The following is a 26407-nucleotide window of genomic DNA, read 5'->3' on the forward strand; positions in this document are numbered from 1 at the left end:
TAATGGGTTTTGTTGTTTTAGTTTCATATCAGCCAACACAGTGGACACTTACGCACTTTCTCATACCCTGACATTCAGACCATTACTATAACTTTGCTGTTCTTGACAAACCTGATCTGCAGTGACATGTTTTAGTGTAAATCAATTGTTATTTATTAGACAAAGAGGTTTTTTTTTGCATATTATCTCCATGAAGTGAGTAATTACTAGCATTAGAATATGTTAAAATGTGAGAAGACATCAGATTAGCAGCATTAAAAATGTTTTTATTTCATTGTTTTCATATTACTTTCTGATATTGGGTTTTAAACACAAGTTTCTTTACTTCAAAAATTAAATGCATGGATATTTTTGTAACTCTACGGAAAAAAAAAACTCGATCACATTGTTTTTTTTTTATGCCTAAGGAGGAATAAAAACACTCAAGAAAAAAATCTTGACTAAGGTTCTCATAATTCATGCATGAAAGGGTTAATCTAAAAATTCTGACTTTTTTTCTCAGGATTCTGATTTTAATCTCAGAATTCTAACTTTTTTCTCAGAAGAATAATAATAATTAAAAAAATATTGGACCTTATTTTTTTTTTCTTTTTTTCCAGTGGCCCTAATCCTCTTCCATAATCACAGAGCCTTGTTTTCCAGTGTTTTTTTTGTGTCCTCAGCACTACAGGTGAACTGCTATTTTTTGACTTTTTACATTCACACAATTGAAATAAGCACAGCTGATTAAAAAAATAAATAAATCTGAGCGGGCAGTGGAGGAGTACTATACCTGCCACCTGCAACAAAGCGAGCAGGGAGAATTTAGTTCGCATTACAGCTGTAGTTCTCAGTCCAGATCCTTGGGAGCAACATTACTGCTGGCGGTGTGCGCTACCAGGTAGTTAATTGCATTCACCAGGTGTAAAATTACTCCCTGATTAGACAGCCAGAATGAAAATGGGCAGCCGTGCAGGTTCTAATGCCCACGACTAAGAGCCTCTGCAACACAGTGTGTGATAGATACAGTGTGTGACAATAGAAGCTGTGGATAAGTAGGCTAAGTAGGGGGAGATGGAGGAACAGAACGGCTTGATGCAGAGGGAAAGAAGATAATGGACAGAGAGGGAGGGAAACAAAAGGAGCTATCGAGTTTGCATGCAACAGAGAGGACGCTGAGGGACGGAACACAGGGAGGGAATTAGGGGGGATGCGGAGATTGGATAGATGGGAAAAACAAGAACAGCAAGAAAGGGGGAATGGAGGGAATAAAGAGAGGAAATACTGTGTATGTGGAGCAGACCGGAGGGAGAGTTGTAAGTCTTACTTCAGGTTCAGGTTTTCTGTTTGGTTTTTTTCTTCCCCTATGGTTCCTGGCCTCATGAGGAGCTGCACGGACACATGCAATTTGTACAACTTCCCTCTGACCCGGCGCCGTTTAGAGACCGGCGAGGTCAGCGGCTTCTCCAAAATCGCACATTTTCTGTAGAGGCTAGGAGCTGTGAACTTTTGGCCTTTTACTCAGCACCAGGACAAACTCCCACCTCCAGCCTGACATTATAAGAGTTGTTTACCCCAAAGCACTGTCCACAGAGCAAAAATGCATTCCACGGTGGAATATTAGGCAGTCCGTTATGTCATCGACTTGTTCGTAGATGTTAAAAGTGCGGTTTTCTCACTGATTAAATTGCGACATGATTTATCCTCACAGTCTGAAAAATGTTCTATGATTCAGCAGAGCATAGTAGTTGCAGTACATGTAAATTTCATTCAAAAAAAAAAAAAAATCTGTCATACTGTTGAAAACAACATAATTGTCAGCCTTATTATACCAAATGCCATCTCATTAGTTCAGTTTTTTCAAGATAACTGACACATCTGAGGTTGGGGAGATGAAAGAAGGCTAACATGTAAGGACTGGGTATCAGTGGAAAACAAGGATCTGATACTTTTTACAAATATGAGTTATCTAAATGTTGTTTTTTTCTCTTCCGGTTTCTTTCTTTATTGATTGCAAAAACACATTTCATTACTTGATCTATTTTACATGTGATATCTGTTGTCAGTCATGTCCCGGAAATGACTAAATTGATTCCGTCTGTAAAATTGCCACAGACGTGAAAGCGACTGTATTATTTAAAACACAATCCTGAACCCTAAAAAAAGAAAGTCTGATAATGACACACTGACTGACATTCAACAAAGCATGAGTAGTCCCTGTTCAAATACCCAGCCCTTAAGAGGATGTGAAGTGCTTCATTCCAAAACCTGATGCTTTTTCCATTTTCTCTTGGTGTCATGTCTGAAAATCACGTCTCCTTTACCTTCATTGTGTGGAGTTTTTCTATTTTGACGACTCGGGCTTAAAGAGCGCAAGTAACGCAAATGTCGTTTTGTCATCTAAGTGGCAAAATTGTCCAAATGGCAGCTATCTCTTTGTGGAATGAAACTCTTCACTTCTACTTTTGTACTGTACTAGTTACACATTGATCCTTGCACATAATGTGGGTAATATTGCGACATTGTATTTCTACAAAAAGTTATTTTGGTGAGCAGATGGACAGACGTTTACTTCTGAAAACAGGCCCGTCTCTTAGATAGGCTGTTGAGTTTCTATTGATTCCCTTCTTGAAATACTGAGGTGAGAGTTGATTCTGAAACATTATCAAAAGACGTTAAAAGTCACCGAGTCCAGCTTTTGTCGCGGTAGAAAAATGCTCAGCTGTGTTTTAGCTTAAGTTTAAAAAGCATGCAGTAGAAGGATCGAGGGGGTTTCTTACAATGGTCTAGAAGCAGATGAGGAATTGATTTGGCAACGTGAGAGTATATCCTTACAAGCACAAATGACTGTCAGTCCCATAGTTCCTTAAGCAGCACATATATATATATATTTTTTTCTTAAATAATAAAATAAAGTAATAAAAATAAATCTTTAAAAATTGACACAGACAGATACATACCCCATATTTTCACCCGGTTTTACTTCCCTGTTAATTGTGCAGATTTTTGAAGCAGATGAAGTCTCTGCGTGATTTTAGTTGTTCCAGTGTGTGCGTGCGAGGTTGTGAGTCTGCGTGCACTTTGTGTGTCTGTGGGCGTAAGCACATCTAAACTGTCAGCATGACAAACCGTGGGAGTTCAGATAGACGGGTGAGTGCCTTTTTTGTGCACACGGTCTGGTATATGTGTGCGCACTGGAGTGTATTTTTGAAAGAGCAAATCTTTGAACCAAAATCCTGCAAAATGAGAAGTCTAAACAGCAAAGAAAGATAAGCATGATTGTATACGCGTGCGGGTGACATTTCGTGGGAAACTGGACAGCATTACATGAGCAACGTGTACCAAATGAGCAGCAGTTTTCTTTTTTTTTTTTTCCTAAATAAGTCACACATGAGTTTTGTCGCTTAAGTCAATGATACGGTTGCTTATGTTTGGGATGGTGTGACGCCCTCAACTGTCTCTCTGCGTCAGAGCTTGGAGTTCGGCAGTGTGTAGGGAATGTTGAAGGAAGACATTTTTACGGCTGTAACTATGCAGAGACAGAGGACCTCGGGGTGGTTGTCCTAAGCGGCCTGTAAACGTGGAGGAGGAGGAGGAGGAAGAGGAAGCTGAGGAGGGAGTAGGAGGTGGAGGGGAAGTCTGGTCGGATGACGAAACACTCGGAGAGGGACTCCCTCTGCTCGCAAGACTGTGGAGACTTGAGGAGTTGCTGGCACCGACCGCACGGGGGATATGGCTAAGGGGAAGGTGCTCTCCTCCTCCTGCTCTCCTCACTGCACCTGACAGACTCCCTCCTCCTCCTGGCGTTAAGGACTCAGAAGACGAGGAGACCACCTCCGGCTGCCTGGGAGGGAGGGATGGAATTGCCGAACCGGAGCTTGATCCTTGATTTGCAGCCTGATGGGGGAGTTGAAGCTGGGTCACCGCAGGTGGGGTGGTGTGGGCTGAAGAAATGGCAGAGGACACGTTGGAGGAGCCCGGGGCCACATTTGGAACAGGGTTAGTACGGACGGAGGATTGCGCCAGAACCCCCTGGCAGTGGCGCTCCTCCCTGGCAGTGTGTCGTTCAGAAGCCTGAGGCCGGCCGTGCAGGGGTGGATGGTGGTGAGATAGATGCTGGTTAGCGAGGTCCCCTCCGAGTGCTGGCCCCGGGCCCCGAACCACCCTTCGGTCCCTTGGAAACAGGCTGCTGCTGCTGCTGCTGCCTTGTCCTGACCACCGGCCTGGATGACTGACCTGAAACAGACACAAGAGAGTAGAGACAGGAAAAGACAAATGTTAAAGAGGCTTTCGTCTGTCACACAGCGTAATTCTTACCTGCTGTTTTTCAGGAAGAGCTTAGTGAATGTGTCTCAAGGGAACAAGAAAAGCAAATAGGGGAAGACAGACAGGCAGGGACAAATAGAGAGACAGACAGCTTAAGAGAAAGCGCTGTTGTGTGTTCAGTATAGGTTGTTAATTGCGTGACATTTGGAGAATGATCTCTCCGGGCTCCTGCAGCTTGTTTTAATTGTTTCCAAACCAACCGGAACCCTGATCACTAAAGAACAGATACACACACACACACACCAACACATAAAGAGTGAAACGGGACAAGTTTGCACGTGCATGTATGAAGATATGCTCCGAAGGTATGCATAAATCCCCAATCACAAAGCAATGGGAACTGTGCTGCACACACACACACGCACACACTCACACACACACACACACACACACACACACACACACACACACACACACACACAGACAGAATGGGGAAGATGGCACATAAAGCTAGATGGCAGAAACAGGAGCCACCTGTTCCCTTTCACACTCCACTACACCGCCTTATGCAACATATCTCATGACTGTCCCCCTTTCCTCTCACTCTCTAATGCTTCCTCACACAAGCACACACCAAAATTACCCTGGGACCAAGTGTGCAATGTTCACTAAAGTAACGCAATTTGATCAAACACTTAACCCTCTGGGAGGATAAGCTGATTTGCTGATACAATGACTGTGTGCATTTTTTTTGTCTGTCTTTATGTGGTGTAGAAGTATGAGATGGAGGAACGTTTGTCTGGATAAATGGATATGTGTGGATGTGTGCTTGTGTGTTGTGTTATTTCCATGTGTGCATTTATCAGATGAAGGTTTCTGTGCATGAATGTGATCATGGTTTTACATGATTGTGCGCGCAAATTGATATTAAAAGTAACGTAATTATAGCGTTAAGGCTGTCAACAGGCATTTGGTGCAAGAGGTAGAAATGTAATTAGCCATAACACAGCTAAATGAATAAGTACAGTATAACAGAGAAAATGCTAATTTGATGAACGCTGTCTTTTTATGAACTAACCCCGTCAGGCTGGGATCAAATTACAGAAGGGAAGGAAGAGAGAGAAGGAGCAGAGATGACAAATAAACAGGATGGAGAGGATACGATGTGTGTGGCAAATTTTAATTAGGCTGTAAAGAAATGTCAGTTTCTGTTCAGTTAAAACAAAGCTGCAGGAATGAGTTGGCTAGGTTTCATTATTGGATGTTTTTTAACTAGTATTATTAATGTAAAATAGTAAATTGTACCCTATTTCACCATCTACCCCTTTGGTCTTCATCAGGCCATAATACAAATGACGTACTCACCTTATAATCTATTTTATTTTTTAATCAATTTCATTATTTTTATATATTTTTTAACCTTTTGAAAATTTATATATTATTCAATTCTTCTTAAATGTATTTCTTTTTCTTGATAATGTCATCATGTCTCTGCATATGGTGATGTCAGCATATCATTTGCTTCTATATATGTGCTAAGTTTGAAGTAAATTGAAACAAAATTGATGTTTTTATAGACATTTGAAATTTTGCTCATTATAAGTAAATGAGAGGAAAAAAAAGATTTAAAAAATTCATAAAAAATGTGTACTTTGACCTACTTTTCCCAAAATGTAATCACATCTATTCTGGGTCCCTGGCAATCTATAAACCCAATTTGGTATGAATTCAACCTATAGATTTGCTGCTAGAGTGTTAACAAAGAAACAAACAGACTAAACCAAAAACAATACCCCTTGCCTTCCCTTCGGGGGGGCGGGGTAAAAATAGAAGCACTGTTGTTCTTTTCACTACTGGACGAAGCTCTAAAGTAAGAGCTAAGTTTGATGCTGAAATCAGTGTTTTATTCTCTGTGGGCGAGTCTGAATATGAAGCTTATGAATGTATAAAATCACTAAACATCATGGTGTTATATTTGCCAAGTTCTCTGTTTGTTGATCCACAGTTCAGATTAAACTGTGACAGTTCTGTCCTTGTTTGGACGATTCCAAACAGATCTTTACTGCAGCTAATGACAAAATGGAGGTGATTGTGTTTTCTTTTTTTTTTTTTTACTGTGGCTGTTTTCTGCCTGAAAACAGCGCTAACAAAGCTAGAATGTAAACAATAATCTTCGTGGCTGACGCAGCACATGAACATTGTACGACTGCAGTGTTATTTTGACAGACTGTCAGAGTTTTTATTTAAGGAGAAAACTTGATGATACTATAATACGGATGTGTGTAAACATGGACTTCACATTGTATTCAGTGAGTGATACAGTCTGTGGAAATTTATTTAGTTATTGGAAACTTTGCACTACCTATAACTCCTTTTGTACACGTTGTACTATTGTTATGAATGGGTGATCTGACTATAGAGACCAAAACAGTTTTTTTCATCACAGGCTGTAAACATATTTGTTTATGCTTTACAGATGAGCATTTAAACATGCATGCCTATGGGGATTAAGATGGTTTTGCAGCCAGCCTCTAGTATCATCCAAAGCAACTGCAGGTCTTGGCACTTGTGCACTGGCTCCATTTTCCAGCCCCAGAGGTTGTAGCTTGTTTAAATCTTGATTAGAGTTTCACAACCAGGGTGACATATTTAGTGTACGAGTTGACACACATAATACATGGTGACAGAAAAGTAATACTTTCTGTCGCATGTGGCACATCTAGTATTTCAGCAGACATGCTCTATTTGATAAAGTAATCTCATGCAATAAAACTAAAGTAGTTATAATTATAATATGTGGTTGAAAAATGTTGTTGGTGTAATGTCTTGTGAAAGTTTCCAGCCCCTGAACACCAGCACACTTTTAATATCTCACTGTGAGGGGCTATTTCTAGCTTTTTTTTTTTTTTTTGCATTTCAAAGTATGAAAGGATTCTATGAGGATTTAGATGCGACTGTGCTTGGCTCTAATTTTGTCTGAGAAAAGTATGAAGTAGACGTCAGCGTAAATATGATGAGTAAACAAGGTCCTGAAGAGGACAAGTGAACAGGATCAAACCTGCTTTGTTGTCGATACCAGTCTTTTTGACTCGAAAATACACAGATTTACTTTGAAGTTGAAGTAAGTGAAAGATACAGATTCAGCTTCAATAGTTAAGGAAGCCTTTTCAGCAGCAAAGGGACACTCCTATTGCTCATAGTGTTGCTGTTTTTTCGTTCCGACTACGTATGTTAATGCAAAATGACGCTTTGACGTGTACACCTTCATTACACACATACTAACAGTTTGCATCGTGTTCATCTGATGTCATCCTAGAAGACACAATTAAAGCTAAATAATCTGCAACTGGAAATCACAGTCTTAATGCCCTCTCATGTCCAAATATGAAAAACAGAACAGTGCTCAGCCAAAACATCAAACAGCGTGTCGTTGTCTTTGCAGTTTACTTAAAGAGCTCAGGGAGAGTGTCTGTGCGTTCTAATGGGCTCTAATGGGTGAATAAACACTACAAGACTTCTTGTAGATTCCTTGATCTAATTAAGAGGAGGGAAATTTTTTATTCCAGCCAAATTTTTTCTCCTACGTTAGGGCGCTGTGAGAAAACATGTGGGAATTGCTACATTGCTGAAGAATCCACTATGGTGGTGTAGGTGTATGTGGGGTGTCTTAATTAGGGCTAAATCGCTAAACTTGAAAAAAGCAGTGTTGTTACACCCTCAGATATTTGAGAAAACAACAGAAGGTAGGGCGAAAACAACACGATACAATTTGGCAGGACCAGCAACTTCGAAAGAAATAATTATCAGGCAAACTACAAAGGGATGGTTGAGGAGGCATATGCTCCGTATCAAAGAGAGACTCCTGATCCAACAGGAATGAAAATACTTAAAAGTTATATGCTAATACAATAAAGCACATGCAGCGAAAAACTGGGGCAAATCTGGGGTGTTTTACAGCTCGTGTGAGTAGGACAGACAGAGGGAGGGAAAAAGGGTCACGCACAATGTCACAATAAAAGACAGTGAACAAATAGAGGAAAAGAGGTGACAACATAGAGGAAGGAGAATGAAAAACTACTGAGGAGGTGATTAAAACAGAGATAAAGCAAAATGAGAACAGCAGAACAACAGACAGCGGGGCTTCGAGAGAGAAAGCGAGCCGGCCTGATTTACAAACTCAGGTGTCCTTCCTCAAGTACAAGCTCTGCGGCAAGCAGGCTGCCTGTTCGCCAGCAACAGAACGTGTGTGTGCAAATACTCTGGAGAGTCTCTCTTACACACACACAGTCCTATAAATACAAACACACACACCTAGACCTAGGAAAATCAGAGTGATTTAGGGCCCCCCGCTCTCCCGCAGCCTTAGTTTTTATTAGGCAGTGAAGAACACCGCAATGTGGTAATGGCCAACTTTGCATAAAAGAGGTCCTAAAAATCCTAAAACATCCCCATCCAACATTTACCATTACCTGTCTTGGTCATTTGTTTACTGGGGAAATAGAGTGGGTGGGAGATTTATTCCACAGCGTACCCCCCTCCCCCTTCCCCATTCAAACAAACTAAAACTAAGTAATTATAGAAAACAAAACAGGATGTGCCCGACACTTCTTACTGTAACTGCCATCAATCACACACCAGGGCTCAGCATCCTTTCACCCAAACACATGCTTCTAATGATGCTGCTGTAATTCAAAGGACCCCAAAGTTTCAAACTCTTAACGATGACATAAGAGAAGTAAAAGTTTGTAAATGTGAATTCATTATGTACTGCGACTCCCACAAACTCAAAGAGTAAAGAGTGAAATATCAGAATGTTCTGTATAGATACAGCGCACCTACACAGACATCACTCTGAAACCTGTCTTGACTATTTACCACAAAAATTTTAGTTTATATCTGTGAGACAAGAGAGCAAACAATTGCATCGGCTCCTGTTTGTCTTTATCTTAAAAGACTATCTTATTCATAGAATTTGTGTTTGCGTATTTTTGCCTGGGGTGATTGAAATGTAGAATTTGCAAGGTGCATAATACATGATTCAAAACGCAGGCTTGACTCAGTCTTAAAGGGGTCATATTTTGCTAAACCCACGTTTATTAGTCTTTGGTACATTTATTTGTGTGTTTGGATTCTAATAGTTCTTAAGTTTGAATTTGAACCCTCCAAGTGCTGCAAAGCTATCTTTATTTTTATTTGAGTGGATTTCTACAACCTGTTTTAATTCCTTCTTAATTTGTTACGTTTACAACTAGTTACATCACGATATTTGCACATATAAGGTCAAGACTTCCAAGGAACATTTCTCCGAGTACGACATAATAGTTTATCAGCAGCAGCAGTTGTAGTCCATACTGAAAATGTGTCCAACTATTAACGAAGACAAGTGGCTGAACGGGACAGAGCAGCACGATCAACAATCTGAAGGGGGTGGGATCATGTGTATTTAAAGGGCCAGCGCTCGAAACAACCTTTTTTGTGTCATTACTCAAAAATAGGGTTGAAGATGGACCTGCGGAGTTTAATTAATGAAGAATTCAGATCCAAGCAAAACATTTACAGTTTATGTAGACCACAGGGAAATGTTTTAAAATGCATAATTCCATTTAAAAAAGCAAAATATCACTCCCTTAATGTGTGGATTAGAAGTAATACAAAGATGTTGGCCTTCTGGTGCAGGTTTTAAAACAAAAGCTAAATAACTTCACCATAATCAGAAAAAAAATTAAACAATGCAGTGCCTTGTTCTGTGAAAATGGAGTGACAGAAAGAAGCGAGATAAAAGACAAGTTTGACTGAAAAAAAAAAAATCCCTAAATGTTTTAGCTACTGGTATGTTTTCTCCTTTGTCTGTCCTGTGAAATCATCATTAAATATTTACAGGCAATGTGTGCGTACACTTCAATCTCCCACATCAACTAAAGGCAGTTTGCTGGATAAATCTGGAGCACACAATCAAACAAGAGGTGAAACAATGCCAGAGCCCAGTGTCTCAAGGCCATAACATACGTTTGCTTTAAACTTGCTGGTTTTCATCAATACACGAGCCTCTGAGGAAGCCAAGTCTCTTGTACAGCCTGTAGCAGCATCCTTTGCCTTCCATCTCTGTCTTCATCTATGAAATTCTCTCGCCTTTGTTGTAGTCTTCTATCTGTGTCTCCTCCCTATTCCCTACCTCTCACCACCATTTCCCCATACAGATCTTCAAATTTCCCAATGTATTCTCTTGCTCTCCACCTCACCTGCTTCTCTCTTAAAATTATTTTTATGTTAAACTGAACCTCTATATTACAGGAATTGCCATAAAATGTAAGAAATTGTTGTAAATCTGCTTCAGACATAGAAAGAATTTCAGGAAAGCAAGGACGGGAAAGGACAAAACATGTAAACAAGTTTAGGGGTCAAAATTAATACTCTGGACTGGACAGGAAGTGTAGGAAAGGACAAAACAAGGCTGGGACATGAGTGCATTGCTAATGTTAATTGTACCTACATGTGCTTTCCATGCAATTACAGCAAAGTGCTACGTGTTGCTAGCAGATTTAGAATGCTAGAACCGCAAACACAAAAATCAGAGTCGAGCTCAAGTGGACAATATCTATTACCCTTGTTGATTTTTTTGTATACATTGTTTGAATTATAGATATGCTATAATACTGTTCATGCATCAGCTGATACTAACATTATACCTTTGTTAGCTTAGCTGTGTTATTAGACTAAAAACAACCCCAGTACAACCACAAATTACCGGTTTTCTTTTCTTTTTTTTTGCTGCACTAAAGATCTGCTAAGAATCATCCAAACAAAGTCAGTTTAATCTGAACCGTGGATCAACAAATGGTGAACTTACCAATGTTACTAACATCACATAATAACTTAATATCTTCATAAGCCTTATAATCAAACTCATCTGTGTCGAAGAAATGCTGTGATTTCAGCCTCAAACTCCATTCTTTTCATTTAGAGCTGTGTCCAGTGAAATGAAAACGACAACTAACTTTTTGACTTCCTCTTTTTAGCGGTTCTCATCACATCTGGTCTCTTTCTGACACTTTGGTTAAAGGCTCTGTGGCATTCGTTTTCCTCACCATTGGGAGACTGGCAGAGTGACTCACTACTCCCTCTAGTGGTCACATAAATCTGTCAGACAATTGGGATAAAAACTTTCAGTTCATATCTCTATAATCCAATACATTGGCATCTTTGAAATGACTAGAACTCTTTACTCTAAACCAAATGATCGTTTTAGGTCATTTTTTAATATTTGAAAGTAGAAAAACCCCTTTATAGCTAATGATATGAAGTGAATATTTAGAGGTAACAAAGGTGTCCAGAAAACAGATTCAAATATGACTCCTGATAAAATGTACCCAGTCTGGTCTTATGAAAGTAGTCACAAAGTCTGCACTCTCCTCTGTCTGCTTTGGTCTCCTTGTCTCTCACTGTGACCTCCCCTCTTCTCTCATCTCTCACCTTCTTCACCGTTCTGTCCTTTCTTGTGCAGCTCCTTCTGTCTTTCTTCATTATGTAACTTGGTGCTTAAGAATGCCAGTGGCAGGCAAGGCTGAATAGTCTCTGACAGCTAGAGGATTGATGGTACTCTACTGCAGTCTGGGGACCACACATTGAAAAAAAGAGGGGGAGGAAAGGAAGGGTCTTTTTTTTGGGAGGGGGGGTGACAGTTGAGGTAGGGAGTTGAACTGAGATGATGAAGAAAGATGGAGAATCCGAGCAGACCAAAGCTGAGCTTACGTTTCTGTAGCTGTCATTCAAGCCCACATTGCAGCAAACTGCCAACCAGCTGGCTGCATGTTACATCCTGGACCTTCCTGCTAGAGGCACATAGTGAGGAGGCAGGACACTAATGTGATGCATGGCACATCTGAGAGGCTTACAATACTGCCATAGTGCTAAGGCAAAATTATCTATATTAGGCCCCTGTTACAACAGAGACCACACATAGTGACCTGTTACAGCCCACAGGTATAACAAGGCTGTGTGTGTATGTGTCTGTAATTTGATAAATATTTAGAAATAAAATATGTGAGATAGAGCCGCTACACTGCATATCAATGTGGCTGAAGGGCTGAATATATTACAATGTCTGAGTCATCTCTGGCCTATTTGACTACAAAGAAAATGGGAAACGCAAACAAACTTATTTAAAAGTCACAGCCTTTGGGAATGAAGTAATATAAACAGTAAATAAGTTACAAACTCATGCCCAGACACACACTTTAGAAGTGCAGGATGACCAAATTACTTCTGATTCTTTCACTAGAACCATCTAGTCAAGTCCACAGTTCTGTGAGTTTTGCACAGAGCCTTTGTAGTCAGGGATGCATCATCAACAGTAGGCGTTGATGTGTTATGGTAACATATTACCCCATGCAGCTCCTCTTTTTGGAGTCTTGCTAATCCTTCTCAAGTTATTTTAGTTTGATCATTATTTGTATTTGCATTAGACTTGCATTTGACTGGATTGCAAGCAGCTTTCACTTGCTACGTTCTGCTCTTTTCTAAAACTCAGAAGGTGACAAAATTGCCATGAAGTTCTGGGTTTTGTCAGCAAATCATCGGACACTCTTTTTCTCCATTTCTCCAACTTCTCACATATTGTTTTTTTTCTGCATCTGCTGCTTTCCAACCTGGACACATGTGACACCTATAACAAGCTGCACATCAGATCAAGGGAAAAATCTATTTTTTTCTAGCTTTTCACCAACTTTCTGGTCCAAACATGTTTTTTTTTAGTTAAAATTTTCACAAAATGGTACAAAATGAGGCCCACATACTGCTCAACTGTGGTATGAATGGAGTATATTTAAGCACATAGAAGTTGCACTTAGTTTAACATGAACCGTTGTTACTAACTTGATGCCTGCGTGATATTTCCAACCTGCAGAAAAACAGGATGTTGGTGCTGCACACTGACACAGTTTTGTGCTTGTGCATCAACAGCTCAAATTCACAGCACTTCCCACATGCAGCGAAGCATTATTCCATGTTATGCAAGAAAGGAGAGCAGTAATGGCGTGACATATATCAGTGACCCTGTAAATTACAATATGACGTCCTCACCAAACATGCTGTCCAGCACTGGCTTACCCTTAGCTACTGATGTAAATGGTCTTTGGAAGATTTTAGTTGAAACACCTCGCATAAACTCGTGGGTGTTGCTTAATACCTAGAGATATGACCTGGGCTCACCATAAACTGCATAAAGGAACATTAGTAGGGTATTGACATTGTTACTATTTGACTGCCTCGTGTTTTTTGTTGATAAATTGAGTGTGTCTCATCAGCAAGTGATTGACAGTTACCCACATCTTGACAAGGAACAGCAGGAAGTCTTTCACTCATAAAACATCTTAGTGATTGGCATCTCACCTGCTGGTTCAACTAGGTTTTTTGGCATCCAGTTTGACCCCCACCTACAACGGGAATTACAGAACTAGGTCTGATCAGTGAATTTAAGTCAGTACTTATGATTGTAGACGTTGAGAAGTGTACAGCCCTAGGACTTCGACTTCCTCCCAGAGTGAGAAAGGCAGGCTGGCAAGTGCTGCAGCCAGTGCCATGCTGTGGCCAGGAGGCCTAATGAGGTTTCTTGAGCATTTCTGATGGGTATGGATGCTGAGAGTATGGCATTGCTCATCAACCAAAATCCCCAACAGGTCTGGGTGTGCACGCTCACATGCATGTGTATGTATGTGCGCGAGTGTAATCATGTCGAAACTCATCGACCACCAGCCTGTGCCAATATGCTTTGTGAACATTGCCCAGAACCACAAGCAAGAGGAGTGAAGGGAAAGTGAGCAAACGAGTGAAGCTGAGGGGGAAAAAAACAGACAATGAAGACCACAGAGGGCAAAGCAGAGAGAGCATGAAAAGGTGTGGAAAAAAAGTGTGAGGGAAGACATAAGTAGGACAGAGAGGGTCAAAGAAATAAGAGGGAGGGGATGACACACAGGTAATAGTGTGGTAAAACAACAAATGAAGAAAGGAGAGGGTAGAGGACAGCAAGAGGGTAGGTAATTAGATGGGTGAGAGAAGAACGAGAGACAAAAGTGAGAGTAAAAGGTGACGGGACAGACCTAAAGTTACACAAGATGAAAGAAAGAGATAATTGGAAAACTAGAAGAAGGGATACAGACAGAGCAGAGAAAAGCAGAGCAATGGTAAGATAGACACCATCAAAACCAATAGTGGAGAGGGAGGAACACCGAGGTACATTAACCGCTGCTGTTAAAACTCATGAGTCAGGAGCACCTGTTTCAAAGGTCCCACAGTAGGGTTCGTTTCCCACTGAAATCACGCTAAAATATCATTTATGAAGAATTATATTTCACTGGGTCGGGATGAGTCACAGACGATCTTACAAATTACATGGTTCTTGTTTTTGCTCATTGGTGTGGCTGCCTGATTTAATGCGTAAATCTTAATTAGCCACAACACAATTATGTACCCATTAGGAGTTAAATAATCATCCTGCAATTACAAGCTGCCAATTGTTTTTAATTTGTCAGTATCAAAAAGAACGGAAATTTTAAAGTGGCAAGTCTCTTCTATGATAGAATTGTATAGTATAATAACGCATTTTCATTTTCTTTTTCTTTTTTTTTAATTGTTCCACTTTTAATTCCCTGGTAAATGTCTGATGTTTCATTTTTTCTTAATTGATTTCACTATTTATGGACTGAAAAGTAAGCACAAGGCTCAAAAAAGTATACTACCGTGCTGACTTTGTCTAATGTGTTTAACTTGTCACAAAGTCATGCAGGTCAGGTGGACGGCAAACACTGCATGTAGGTGTGAATGTGTCTGCGTGTCAATGAGCGTTACCCTGTGACAGACTGGCACCAGGTCCAGACATACCTCACCTCTAACCCAGTGTGTGCTGGGATAGAATCCAGGCAACTATGACCTGTACACAATACGGCATTTTAATAATTAAAAGATGGGTATTTACCTGTTTAGTGGCAAACAAAAAACACTGGCAATATGTCGACGTTTGCTGCGTTTAAAAGAAATTCCAAATGCTGTAGTTTCTGGTTTATATTATGCGATTAAGGGCTAACTGCATCCAACTAATAGTGAATCCACGGAGTCATATAAGACTGACTACCTCACCATTGTGTTCTTCAACTACATCTAGATTAATTTCTGCACCTGCCTGCTCCCCCCAGGTGTTAACATGGTGCCTGCTGGTGCTGTCTCATTATTGCAGAGGCTGCTGAGCATCACTCTCAGCCTAATGCATTGTGTAAGGCTATTAAACACCAAAAAACAATGTGCATACGAGCCGTCCTCTCAGTTTTGAGCATCACTTCATCAATGCTAGATTATAATTCACACACAATATTTAGATGAGTAGCAGGCTTGTAACTTTATTTGTTTATATATACATACTATTAGTATATTTTACATTATGCAATAAAACTGAAAGGTTAAAAAAAAGAAAGAAAAAAGCTAAAGCAGAAAAAATGATTTTATTAATTTTTTATATACTAGATTTTGACCAAAAAGTTTAAATACTAATTTAAGCTACAAAATGTCTTGAATTGCATTGGCCTGTGTAATTATAGAATTGCAAAAATCTGCAACAGTACAATAACATGAGAGATGATATTTTAGATTCAGTGACACTAAGCTCAGAGGTACTGTTTCAAAACATGAAAAATGATTTTTTTTTTTCTTCTCTGATTTTCTTTCTTAATTTCTATGTACTTGTACCTTTGTGGGAATTGTGACACAGTGACATAAATGCCAGTTTGTTTGTTACCTTTCAATTAAAAAAAACAAACAAACAGAAATAAAACATGAGATATGAAAGTTGCCACTATTTTCTTTAATTTTTGCCTTTCTATCCCAGTTTAAGTTTGTATATTCTACTTGAAAGTACACAATGATAAGTAAACTGTGTATTTACCATAATATGGACACAAATAGACTCAAATCACATATGACTTTTTCACCAAGTCTGTCAGCCTTAACTCTGCTGTGACTCCTCTGTAACGTCCACCATTTTGATTGGCAACTGTTTGAACAGATTTCACATGTAAGGAGATAAAAATCATCATTATCCAACTACAGAAAGAGACACTGTGATTTCTGCCTGGTTGTCAAAATGCAGAAGAGCTTTACAAGGCTTACCCGCACAAGCAGGAATCCTAACCACACCTACTGCAGAGTTGGGCTCATGTCAGTGCCCACTCCTTTGGCGTGACATTCCCTGTCTAACTGGGGAACTGGCAGTAAACCTAAGATTATTCCACCTTAATCAGGCTATCACTGTTGGCTTCTCCAACTTCCACCAGCTTCACCCTCCAGGCTGAGGGGGCGGGAAAGCTGCACTGTCCCCCTCCGCTCTCAGGCCTCCGCTGTAACCCTTAAATTGCCTGCTTGCAATCCCATACTGCGCTTTTCAGTCAGAAATCGAAACTTCCAAACTCCGGCTACACAACACCTCTCCGACTGTTACCAATCTCTGACCATAAACTTATCTTGTTTTAGCTCCCTGTCAAACTCTGATGGAAAAAATCCTCAAAATATTATTTTATCTCGACACACTGTCAACATTCAACCATGTACCATCCCTCCAGCCTCATATACCAAAAATCTCAAGGACAGCAGGTTTATAGGCTCAAAATGTCCTCTGAATCGAATACTTGAGTGTATCCTCTTTGGATTCTCAGCAAAACTTACAAAGAAACAGCAAAGTGGCCCAAAGCTACGTTGTTTATAATCTCATTCATGCCATTCACATACACAACACTTATTACCTTCACCTACACCTGTTAAACCTTTTCCCCACTGCTAAGATACAGTGTATTTCCCGAAATGCATTCTCCAATTCCCAAAATTCCAAATATAAATGCATAAATATACACCAGTCTTTAAAGACTTCAAACTTCCACCTTCAATCCAAACTCTGCTTTCAGATACTGCATAAAAACCATGAAATGCAAAAACACTACAGTCTACAGCCAAAACCCTGTTAGCACAATTCATAATAGAGACTTTTGCCGTGTTTCCACTACGTGGTACCGGCTCAACTTGACTCGACTCAGCCTTTTTGCATTTCCATTATGAAAAAGGACCTAGAATCTGGTACCCGGTACTAGTTTTTTGGTATGACTTCCGCTGAGGTTCCAAGACGGGGGACCAGATACTAAAACATGACGTGTAAACACTGCAGACCACTGATTGGTCAGAGAGTTGTCTCTGTGACCCGCCGTTTTACAAAAACAGATGCAGAAGTTAACAATAAATATACCAGTAGGTTAATCCACATGGTGACAGCCTGCAAAACTACACCACAGTCGGTCGAGATTCAGTCTTTGGTGGCCGACGTAAAAATTCAGCATGAGCTTGACGAGACAACACTCAACAAGCGAGTTTATCAGCAACTCTGAGCAGACGACATGGAAGTAATGTGCCGCATCGCTATGATGTCCAGGTACTGTAAAGCCAGTAGTATCCTGTAATGCAGGGATGTCCAACCCTGGTCCTCGAGAGCTACTATCCTGCATGTTTTAGATGTTTCCCTCTTCCAACACACCTGATGGTCATTATCAGGCTTCTGCAGAGCTTGATGATAGGCTTATCATTTGAATCAGGTGTGTTGGAAGAGGAATACATCTAAAACATGCAGGACAGTAGCTCTCGAGGACCAGGATTGGGCACCCCTGCTGTAATGGAAACGGTCTCCAGGAATAGGACCTGGTACCCGAGTCGAGTCGAGCCGGTTCCACATAGTGGAAACACAGCATTTGTTTTCAGCATGTCTCTGGTTTGGGTCACACTGAACCTCTAATCAACATCATAGACTGATGAAACTAGAGCTATTTTGACAATGGACAATCAGCTTCTGTGATTGCCAGATACAGTGATGGTTCCAAAATATTCTTTCTTTACTGAAACTATGAAACAATGCCGTATATTAAAATAAGCAAACTGGTGATTTTTTTTTACTATAGCAAGAAAGTCGCCAGAGGAATAATTTCAATTCTGTGATTCAGACATTTTTCACAATTTTCCTTAAATGATTGAATCAGTTTAATATACTAACCAGTTCTGTTAAAATCCCATGGAAAAGGATATGATCTTATCAGAAATTATGTCTTTCATTTTTCTTTCCTCATCTTCTTCCAATTTCTTCTCATTTTTTTCCCTTTTCCTCAACATTCAGGTCTTTATGGAGCCAAAACAAACTGACTCATAGCCATTTCATCTATGTGAACATTTCTGACCACACTGTTCTGAACTGTTCTCGTGAATTATGTGATTACTGTGTTTGGGTTGTGATGGCTTGAGTTAATGATACAGAGTGCTTTGTAAATAAGCACATAGTGCATCTAGACATAAATGAATGTGTTCACAAAAACAAAAAGTTGAACAAATCTGATTCATGTGTGAAGTGGGGAAACAGTATTTAGATTTTAAACCACCCATACCAAATGTGTATATTTGAAGGTTTAGTGAATAGAACCAGTAATAGCTTTTAAGTAATCAAGAAAAACTGCAAATGATCAAACTGAAATAATTTGTATTTTCTTCTTAACCCTATGAACTCTGCACCTCTTGTCTCAGTAAGTGGAGTCCTGTGCATGCTTTGTACTTTGCTCAGTATACCTGAATGTCCATACAATCAAGCAAAAACTGAGCCTGAAATGGTTGCTAAGCAGCCCCCAACACACACACCTACAGTGGCTAGCATAATGTGCCAACACAATTATTGTCATTAAATATTAATTTGCTGAAATGGATGTAATATCTCCAGCTCTGCTGAAATTTCTATGCTAAATTATTTTAGAAAAATACCAGAGTCGCGTTAAATCAGGACCATTGTTATACTTTAAGTCAGTGGTTCTCAACTGGGGGGTGCAGACACTCTCCCAGAGGGGCGCAAGCACATGTGCGTGTGTGTGTGTGTGTGTGTGTGTGTGTGTGGGGGGGGGGTCGTGAGTGACATCATCGTATGGGTGTGTAAGTGACTACTGTTGTGCATCACAATATTATAAATCACTCATCACAAACCCCCCCACTCATGGATTGAGATCTGTGAGTGGGGTTACGATGTGCTGGACGATATGCCCGCCCCCCACAATCGGAAATGTGATTTCGGGGGGCAGCACGTAGTCAATGAAATGATAAGGTGAGTGGAGCTCACTTTCACTGTCTCACAGATTTATCTACAGAGCTATACAACCCACCACATCCTCCTCATTTAGGTCCATCACATTACTTTAGAATTACGCCACGCCCCATCCATCCCACAAACTTTTTTCACCCATGGGGGGGGGTGCCAGTAGGGTCATGATACCATTAGTGGGGTGTGATTCAAAAAGGTTGAGAAACCCTGCTTTAAGGAATTCAAGCCCTTGGTTATGGACGTAAAGCAGAGTTACTACGTTATAATGGACTGATGAGGTGTTTCCAGATTTGGGCGGCAGGGCAGAGAAATAAAAAAGTGGAAAGTGGTGCACTCAAATATCACAGTCTTTTGATATGGATTACTAAAACATGGAGTCACTTTCAAACAAATGCATTATACATGTCTGGAAAAGTTATGTAACACAGATTATATGAAATAGGCCAGGTTTTCAGACTTTACTTGGTTTCAGAGGAAGCATCCATCAAGAGTATATATGAGTCTAAAAGACCATAATATAGCATTGGGTCTTGACAGTGTGCATTTAATAGCACAGATAGACAGACTGACAGTCAGAAAAAACAATGAAAACTGCAGTTATGACAGTGTGCTAAGGACTGTCAGACAGATAGATGTGGGAGAGCTTGAGCTTGGGAACTGTAGCAGTAGTTGTACTTTGTGTGAGTATAAACATCCTTGCACAGATGTGTACATTCTAATACTGTATAAAGACTTTGTGAGTGTGTTTGGGTGTGATGTTTGGGTCTGAGAGAGCACTGGGGGTGTAACACGATGGTGAGCACCAACAGAGCACAGAGCTGATAGAAGCCAGAATACTGTCTGTGTATATCAAAGCCTCCATTAGCAGCTGCACATTCGCATATACCGACTGCTTGCAAACACTATTACACACACTTGCAATTACAGGTTCATAGTGTTGCATGTGCAAACTCTATTATAAACACAGACTCACTAACACAAACTCACGAACACACACAGCTACCATCCTGTCAGTTGGTGCCGCAGATAAGCTGCTTTCACCATTTCTCATCATGTTCTGTTTGACAGCCCAGGAGAGCTAAACCAATACAGGAAAGGTAGGAGGAGAGGGAAAGGAGGAGGAAGACGAGAAATGAGAGAGTAGAAAGAAAGAATAAGAAGAAGAGAAATGAGGAGACACAGACAAATGTGAAAAGAGGAAAGATAAGAAAAGACACTGCAAAAGAAAAGACAAAAGCAGAGAAAAAGCCATTTGTCATCAGATGTCGTGAGGCCTGATGATAATGCAGTTGCAGCTGCCACCTGTGTCATCACAGTAAAAACCACTGACTGCCCTGCTGCTCCCACACTGAACCCAACAACACAAAGATAGGAGACAGACTCAGATAGAGATTTCTGCCATAATACTCCATGTGAGCAAGCTCAGCCACTGTGGTGGGAGTAAAAACCATTTTTCTGTCAAAGACATCCTTTTAATCATAAAAGTTGCTAATATTGGTTTTGTCGAAACAAGAAACCCTTAAATGATTCCTGACATCTCAACACAAGGGACGATTTTTTGTGTAAACACAGTGAAGTGACCTTGAACTGCTGAACTGATTCTTTTTTCCTCCCTGTCTTCCTTTTTTTCTTCCTTCCGGCTGGACAAAAGACTGGTTCATCCTGGGTGAAGTTGGCTGGGTGAAGATGCTCCATTATGCATCAGTCAGAATGTCTGGCACTGCTTTTAAAGGAAATAAGATTAGCTGATTTGATTGGGAATGACTGTTGCCAACACACCTACAATTTATTCTTCCTAATAGAACCCATTTCACATCTGCACCCTGTTGAGCCTCCGCTACATCAGCACCTTAGGTCATGAAATTACAAAGTACCTGTTTGTCACAGATAAGTGGGCCTGCCCTGTACACTAGTGTTGTGCAGTCATGCATAGGTCTTGATTTCCCAAAAAAACAGAAGAAAAAAGAAAGCCTTATTGGTTTGAGATGGGTAGTGTAGTTAGCTCTAGTATAGTTAGATGATTTATAGAAACAGTTTATACTTTCACAATACAGGTTTATGGATTATCCTAGTCTTACAATCTTACAGACTAATGTCGCAGAACTTTAACTTTATCTGGACAGTCTAATGCATAATATATTAATGTGAATAATTATCAAACACTTATCAAGCCATACCACTCAGGATTTTAGTCTTTAAAAATGGCAGGAGTTGATTAAAGTACAATGAGTCCTTTTAGTTGGTTCCAGCATTTGTCAAATACTGCATTAGAAAGTCCTTGGTTTTAATTAAGAAATCTTACATCAGCTGTTTCTCATATGAGAAATAAGTAACTTTTCATTTCTTGGTGTATTTTTTGACATCAAAGCCTGATATTGATGCATCCCACAGTACTGAGATATGCCAAAAACGATCCTGACATTTTTTTTTTTTTAATGTGAATTAAAAAAACAACCCAAAAACAAACAAACAAAAACATGCCCACTGGAAACATTTAACTAGTTCAACAGATTTACACAGTCTACACACAGCTTTAAATGCATAAGTGAATGCTTGTCAAAAAGGATTTAGTTTATCATTTCTGTTTTGTTATGGGCATGGACCAAAAATGTTTTAAAAGATTACAGAACTTGCAATGCTACCTAATTTTTCAGACAGTTCATCACATTATCTATGTAAATGGAAACTGCAGAGAGACAAAACTCATCAGTTTAAGCCCAATGTGAGATGCCCAAGGTCTGCAGATCTTCAGTGACTGTTAATGGTTTACATGATTCTTGAGAGAAGGGCATCTAAATTCAACCTACAACACGTAAAATACAGACAAGAATGCTGCGACAACCCTATAAAACCAAGATGTACGGTAGCTCCACTGAACACATTATTTGCCAGTTGCTGAAGAAAAATACCACCACACAGTTAGATGCATTGTCTCCAGAGCAAGCGAGGACTGACTCACAACCAAAAATGAAAGACAAAGATGCTGTTATACCTTTATGAGCAAGGATAAATGAATGATTCATCTTTTTGAACAAAGACTCATGGTACAATCATATGTCTATAAACACAAGCTAGGATAAGCTTAACAGAAAGGCACTGCACAGCTCCTGGAAACAGTCCAGAACGGCATAATTTTTCCAAATGAGGCACATTTTCCAAATGAGGTTGGACAAGGAAAATGAGTTTGCAAAAGTTATTTTGTTCTAATTATGTTTTAATGAACTATTTTTGTTCTGAATAATTGAATCTTTTCTCATATAAAAGCCACAGAGATCATTAACCTACATTCTACATTGGTATTGTCATTGTTTCTGCTCTGTGTCCCATTTTTAGCCTTGTTATCGGCAGATACATTAAAAGGCAGTATTTAAATCACTGTCCAACGTGTAGCAGTTAGGGTGGCCACAGAACAACCAACCTCACGGCGAAAATTATCTGCAGAGAGCCACAGTGCAGCAGCTGAAAATACAAATCTGAGCAAAACAAGAAATGAGTAATTTTTAAATATCTGGAGAACATAAATTATGCTCTATTTACCCAGATGTGAAAATGGCAGGGATTTTATATGGCTGGTTCTGTGGTGTTGCAAAAGGAGGCATCATCTGTCTTTCAAAAAGTAAAGCAACCATAATTTGGAAGTCAAGCATTCAGAAGAAAGTTGATCTGCAGCATAGTCTTATTTTAATAAGACCGGGTGCTGCTGATCAATTTTTATGCACTTCAGTGATCAATTTGTTCATTCATTATTGACATTATAAAGCACTTATAATGTACGTTTTGACATGAGCTGGTAGTGAAGTGGTTGAAGACTTCAAATACAAAATACTTATTGTGCCCAATTGGAAATAAAGGAGAAAAAAAAACAAATCTATGAATAAAAGTCTAAGTTTTTTGTGACCAAGGTGTGACATCATGCTGTACCCGAGGGCTTTTAAAATCAGCACTGCCTTATTAAACATTTGGAGAAACAGCAGCAGAGATAACAAAGAATGAGGAAAGAGGAAAAGGGATGACACAAAGAAAAGGCAATGTACTACAGGAAAGAAAAGGCACGTGACTGCAACAGAACTAGTGTAAAAGAAAGAATGAGAGAAGAATGGAAAGACAGAGATGGAAAGAAAAGATCCATTGTGTGATTAATTATCCTTATTGTTTCTTAGAAAATGCTGAAAGAAAAACAACTGTGAGAACCGAGGGAATTCGCAGCACTTTGCCTCAGATGCACAAAACCATTTGTGGAAATAGATACATACAGAGAGAATCAAGCAGAGCCACTAAAGTTTATGTAAGCTTAAGCAGTAATGTTTCTGAAGGTTCATTAAATTCCCCTGAAGTTCTAAGGACAGGGACAGAATAAAAGAACAATTACAGTGAACATTTTAACGGAGGTCGGCCGCCTCTTCTTTTATGATGTTATTAAATACACTGTGTGTGAACGCTTTTACTTTGCAATGTCTGAGTTTGTTATCGCTCATGAAAACAAATTAGACTCACATTTTATTTTTGATGAAACTGCCCTGCAGTTTACAAAAAGGCTTTGAAAATTTGCTCTGTGAAGGCAAAAATAGCCCCCAGTGGAGGAAGACAATTTCCCACACTCACAACCCCACTCAGAAAGAAAAGCACACACACACCTTGTACTTACACACTGTACAAGTGCCCTTCTGTAGTACCACGTTAACAATGTAGAGTACTGTTTCGACAATAAAAAAATTATCTCTCAATTCTTTAAGGGTTTCATAATTAAAGGTGGATTTGAATGGTGGTGATGACAAGATTAAAAGATTAACAGAACACCCACACAATGTGATGGAGGTAAATCAGCTCTTACTCATAAACAAGTTGAAATAAAATCAAAAACTACCTTAAAGTTTGTGAATGTTCAACAATTTGCTCTTTTTTTTTTGCATAAATGTGACATAAATGTGTTTCCACAAAAGGAAACAAGACAAAAAAAAAAAATCAAACATTCATTGATTGATTGTGGGAAATTAGCCACATTTTGTCCCAAATCATGACACTGCCATCACCATGTTCCTCAAATGGAATAAATGTTTGACCATTATACTGTGCACGAGGATTCTTCATCCATTCAACGTTGTTCCAAAAGCATATTAGCTCATCCACATGGCATTTAACCCTTAAACACCTATAACTATTTTTGTGGCAACTTCCAAATACTGTACATTTTTTCCTACATTTAACCTTCCCTAAGTGATTTTTCACCATTTACATAACATTATTCTCTTTTCGTGAAAATCAGGTGCTTTAATTGTAATTTTTAAGCTTTAATTGCTTTAATTGGTGCCATATTTAATTGATTGATCATGTCGATGTTCATAAAAGCTCAGAGTAAATTCAGAGGTTATTATATCAGAACAGAAGTGAGAGATTTGTGACTCATTAACTAAACATACAAACATGTATCTACATTGTCATTTTTCAAACTACATGGGATTTACTGGTGAATCAGTGTTGGAGAAGATCACTCGTTTTCACGTTCACTACAGAGCATCTGAATGTCCATTTGGATCATATCTGATGCCACTGAAAAGCTGAGAAACAGCATTTTACTGAATCTATAAAAGTGCACTGACAGTTTACATTTTAGATTAGTAGATGCTTTTAGTTGCCAGTTGCTGTTTAGGTCTGTGATGGTTGTGATAGAAGTACACTTTGATATTGGCCATCTTGATGACATATCAGTGGACAATCTGACATGTTTACTTTTTTTTTTTTTTTGCACAAACATATTTAATATTAGAACATTTTCCCAAACTAAATAAATGAATATGTTCAATGTCTTATGTTTTTTGTCTCACTTTTGTTTAATTGGGTTCCCTTTATCTAGTTTTGGGACTTGCAGGAAAATCTGATCCTGTTTTAGATCATATTTATGCAGAAAAAGAGAGGTTTGTACAGTGTAAACAAAAGTGTGAGGATGTGTGTGTGTATGTGAATGACTGTGTAAGTGGGCAAAGTTGCCTTGCTCAGAGGCGTAAACATGAGAAACCCTGACAATTTCAGATTTCACATTGTCACTGAATATTCATTTGTAATATTTGTCACTGAAATATTCCATCTTTGTGTTGTGTGCTTGTGCGTGTGCGGCCGTGTGTGTGTATGCATGTGTCTTACTATTTTGCCTTTAGGCCATCCGGAATGTGCAGATTCCAAAAGACTCGCTCATCAATATTCATGTGAGTTTATGCTTTCATTAATGTTGCAGCAAATTGTCTCAGATCAAACTCACAGCTTGTATCTGCGTCCACACTGGTGTATCTCACAGAGAGAAGGAAAGTGAGTGAGAAATGGAGGGAGCTATCAGAGGAAGATAGAGATGGAGAGAACAAAGAGGGGGCGAGGATTGCTACAGATGGTACTATGTTTCAAGAAGATGAAACAGAAAGTGAAAAAAAAAAAAACAAAAAGAGGAGAGGAGAAAGGAGGAGAGGAGAAAGGAGAGGAGAAAGGAGAAGAAAAATGAGGTGAGGAGAAACGAGGTGAGGAGAAATGAGAAGAGGAGAAACGAGGAGAGGAGAAATGAGGAGGAGAAACGAGGGGAAATGAGGAGGAGAAATGAGGAGAGGAGAAAGGAGGAGAGGAAAGGAGAAAGGAGGAGAGGCAAAACGAGAGGGGAAATGAGGAGAGGAGAGGAGAGGAGAGAAAAGAGAAGAGAAGTTCTAAAGGTGTCTGTCCTAGTTTGGTTTGACTAATGAACCCAAAGTGTCCTGAATCTGTCCTGAAACACCAGAGGCCCAGTTAGACCACCCAGCACAGAGAGTGCACGTCTGTGTTTCCTCTGGCGTGGGTGCAAGTGTGTGGGACGTCTTGATGTGTATCAGAGTGGGTGCTTTACTGCATGTGTGCTTCATTTAATATGCTCTCTACTGTAAATTCAACACTTGCGTATGTGATCTCAATGCCCTGCATGTGTGCAAAGAACCACTGTCCCTTTTAGTCATTTGGCTATATACCAGTGTGGCTTCGAAGTCAACACGTACACTT

The 26407-nt window shown here is 39.6% G+C and overlaps 1 protein-coding gene across 5 annotated transcripts in view; it reads right to left on the bottom strand.

Moving 5' to 3' along the window:
- Positions 1–1316: 1316 nt before the first annotated feature.
- ccser1 (coiled-coil serine-rich protein 1) overlaps positions 1317–26407 on the bottom strand; it is a 123208-nt gene continuing 98117 nt past the window's right edge. For 2 of the 5 annotated variants that reach the window (XM_030144368.1, XM_030144369.1), the window contains exon 11: positions 1317–4215. In XM_030144368.1, the coding sequence (XP_030000228.1) occupies positions 3430–4215 (786 nt within the window). In that variant the 3' untranslated portion in view covers positions 1317–3429. The remainder of the gene's footprint in view (positions 4216–26407) is intronic. The other 3 variants (XM_030144370.1, XM_030144371.1, XM_030144373.1) reach the window with 3 other exon arrangements.

The sequence above is a fragment of the Sphaeramia orbicularis genome, chromosome 9, assembly GCF_902148855.1.
Source record: "Sphaeramia orbicularis chromosome 9, fSphaOr1.1, whole genome shotgun sequence".
Taxonomy (NCBI): domain Eukaryota; kingdom Metazoa; phylum Chordata; class Actinopteri; order Kurtiformes; family Apogonidae; genus Sphaeramia; species Sphaeramia orbicularis.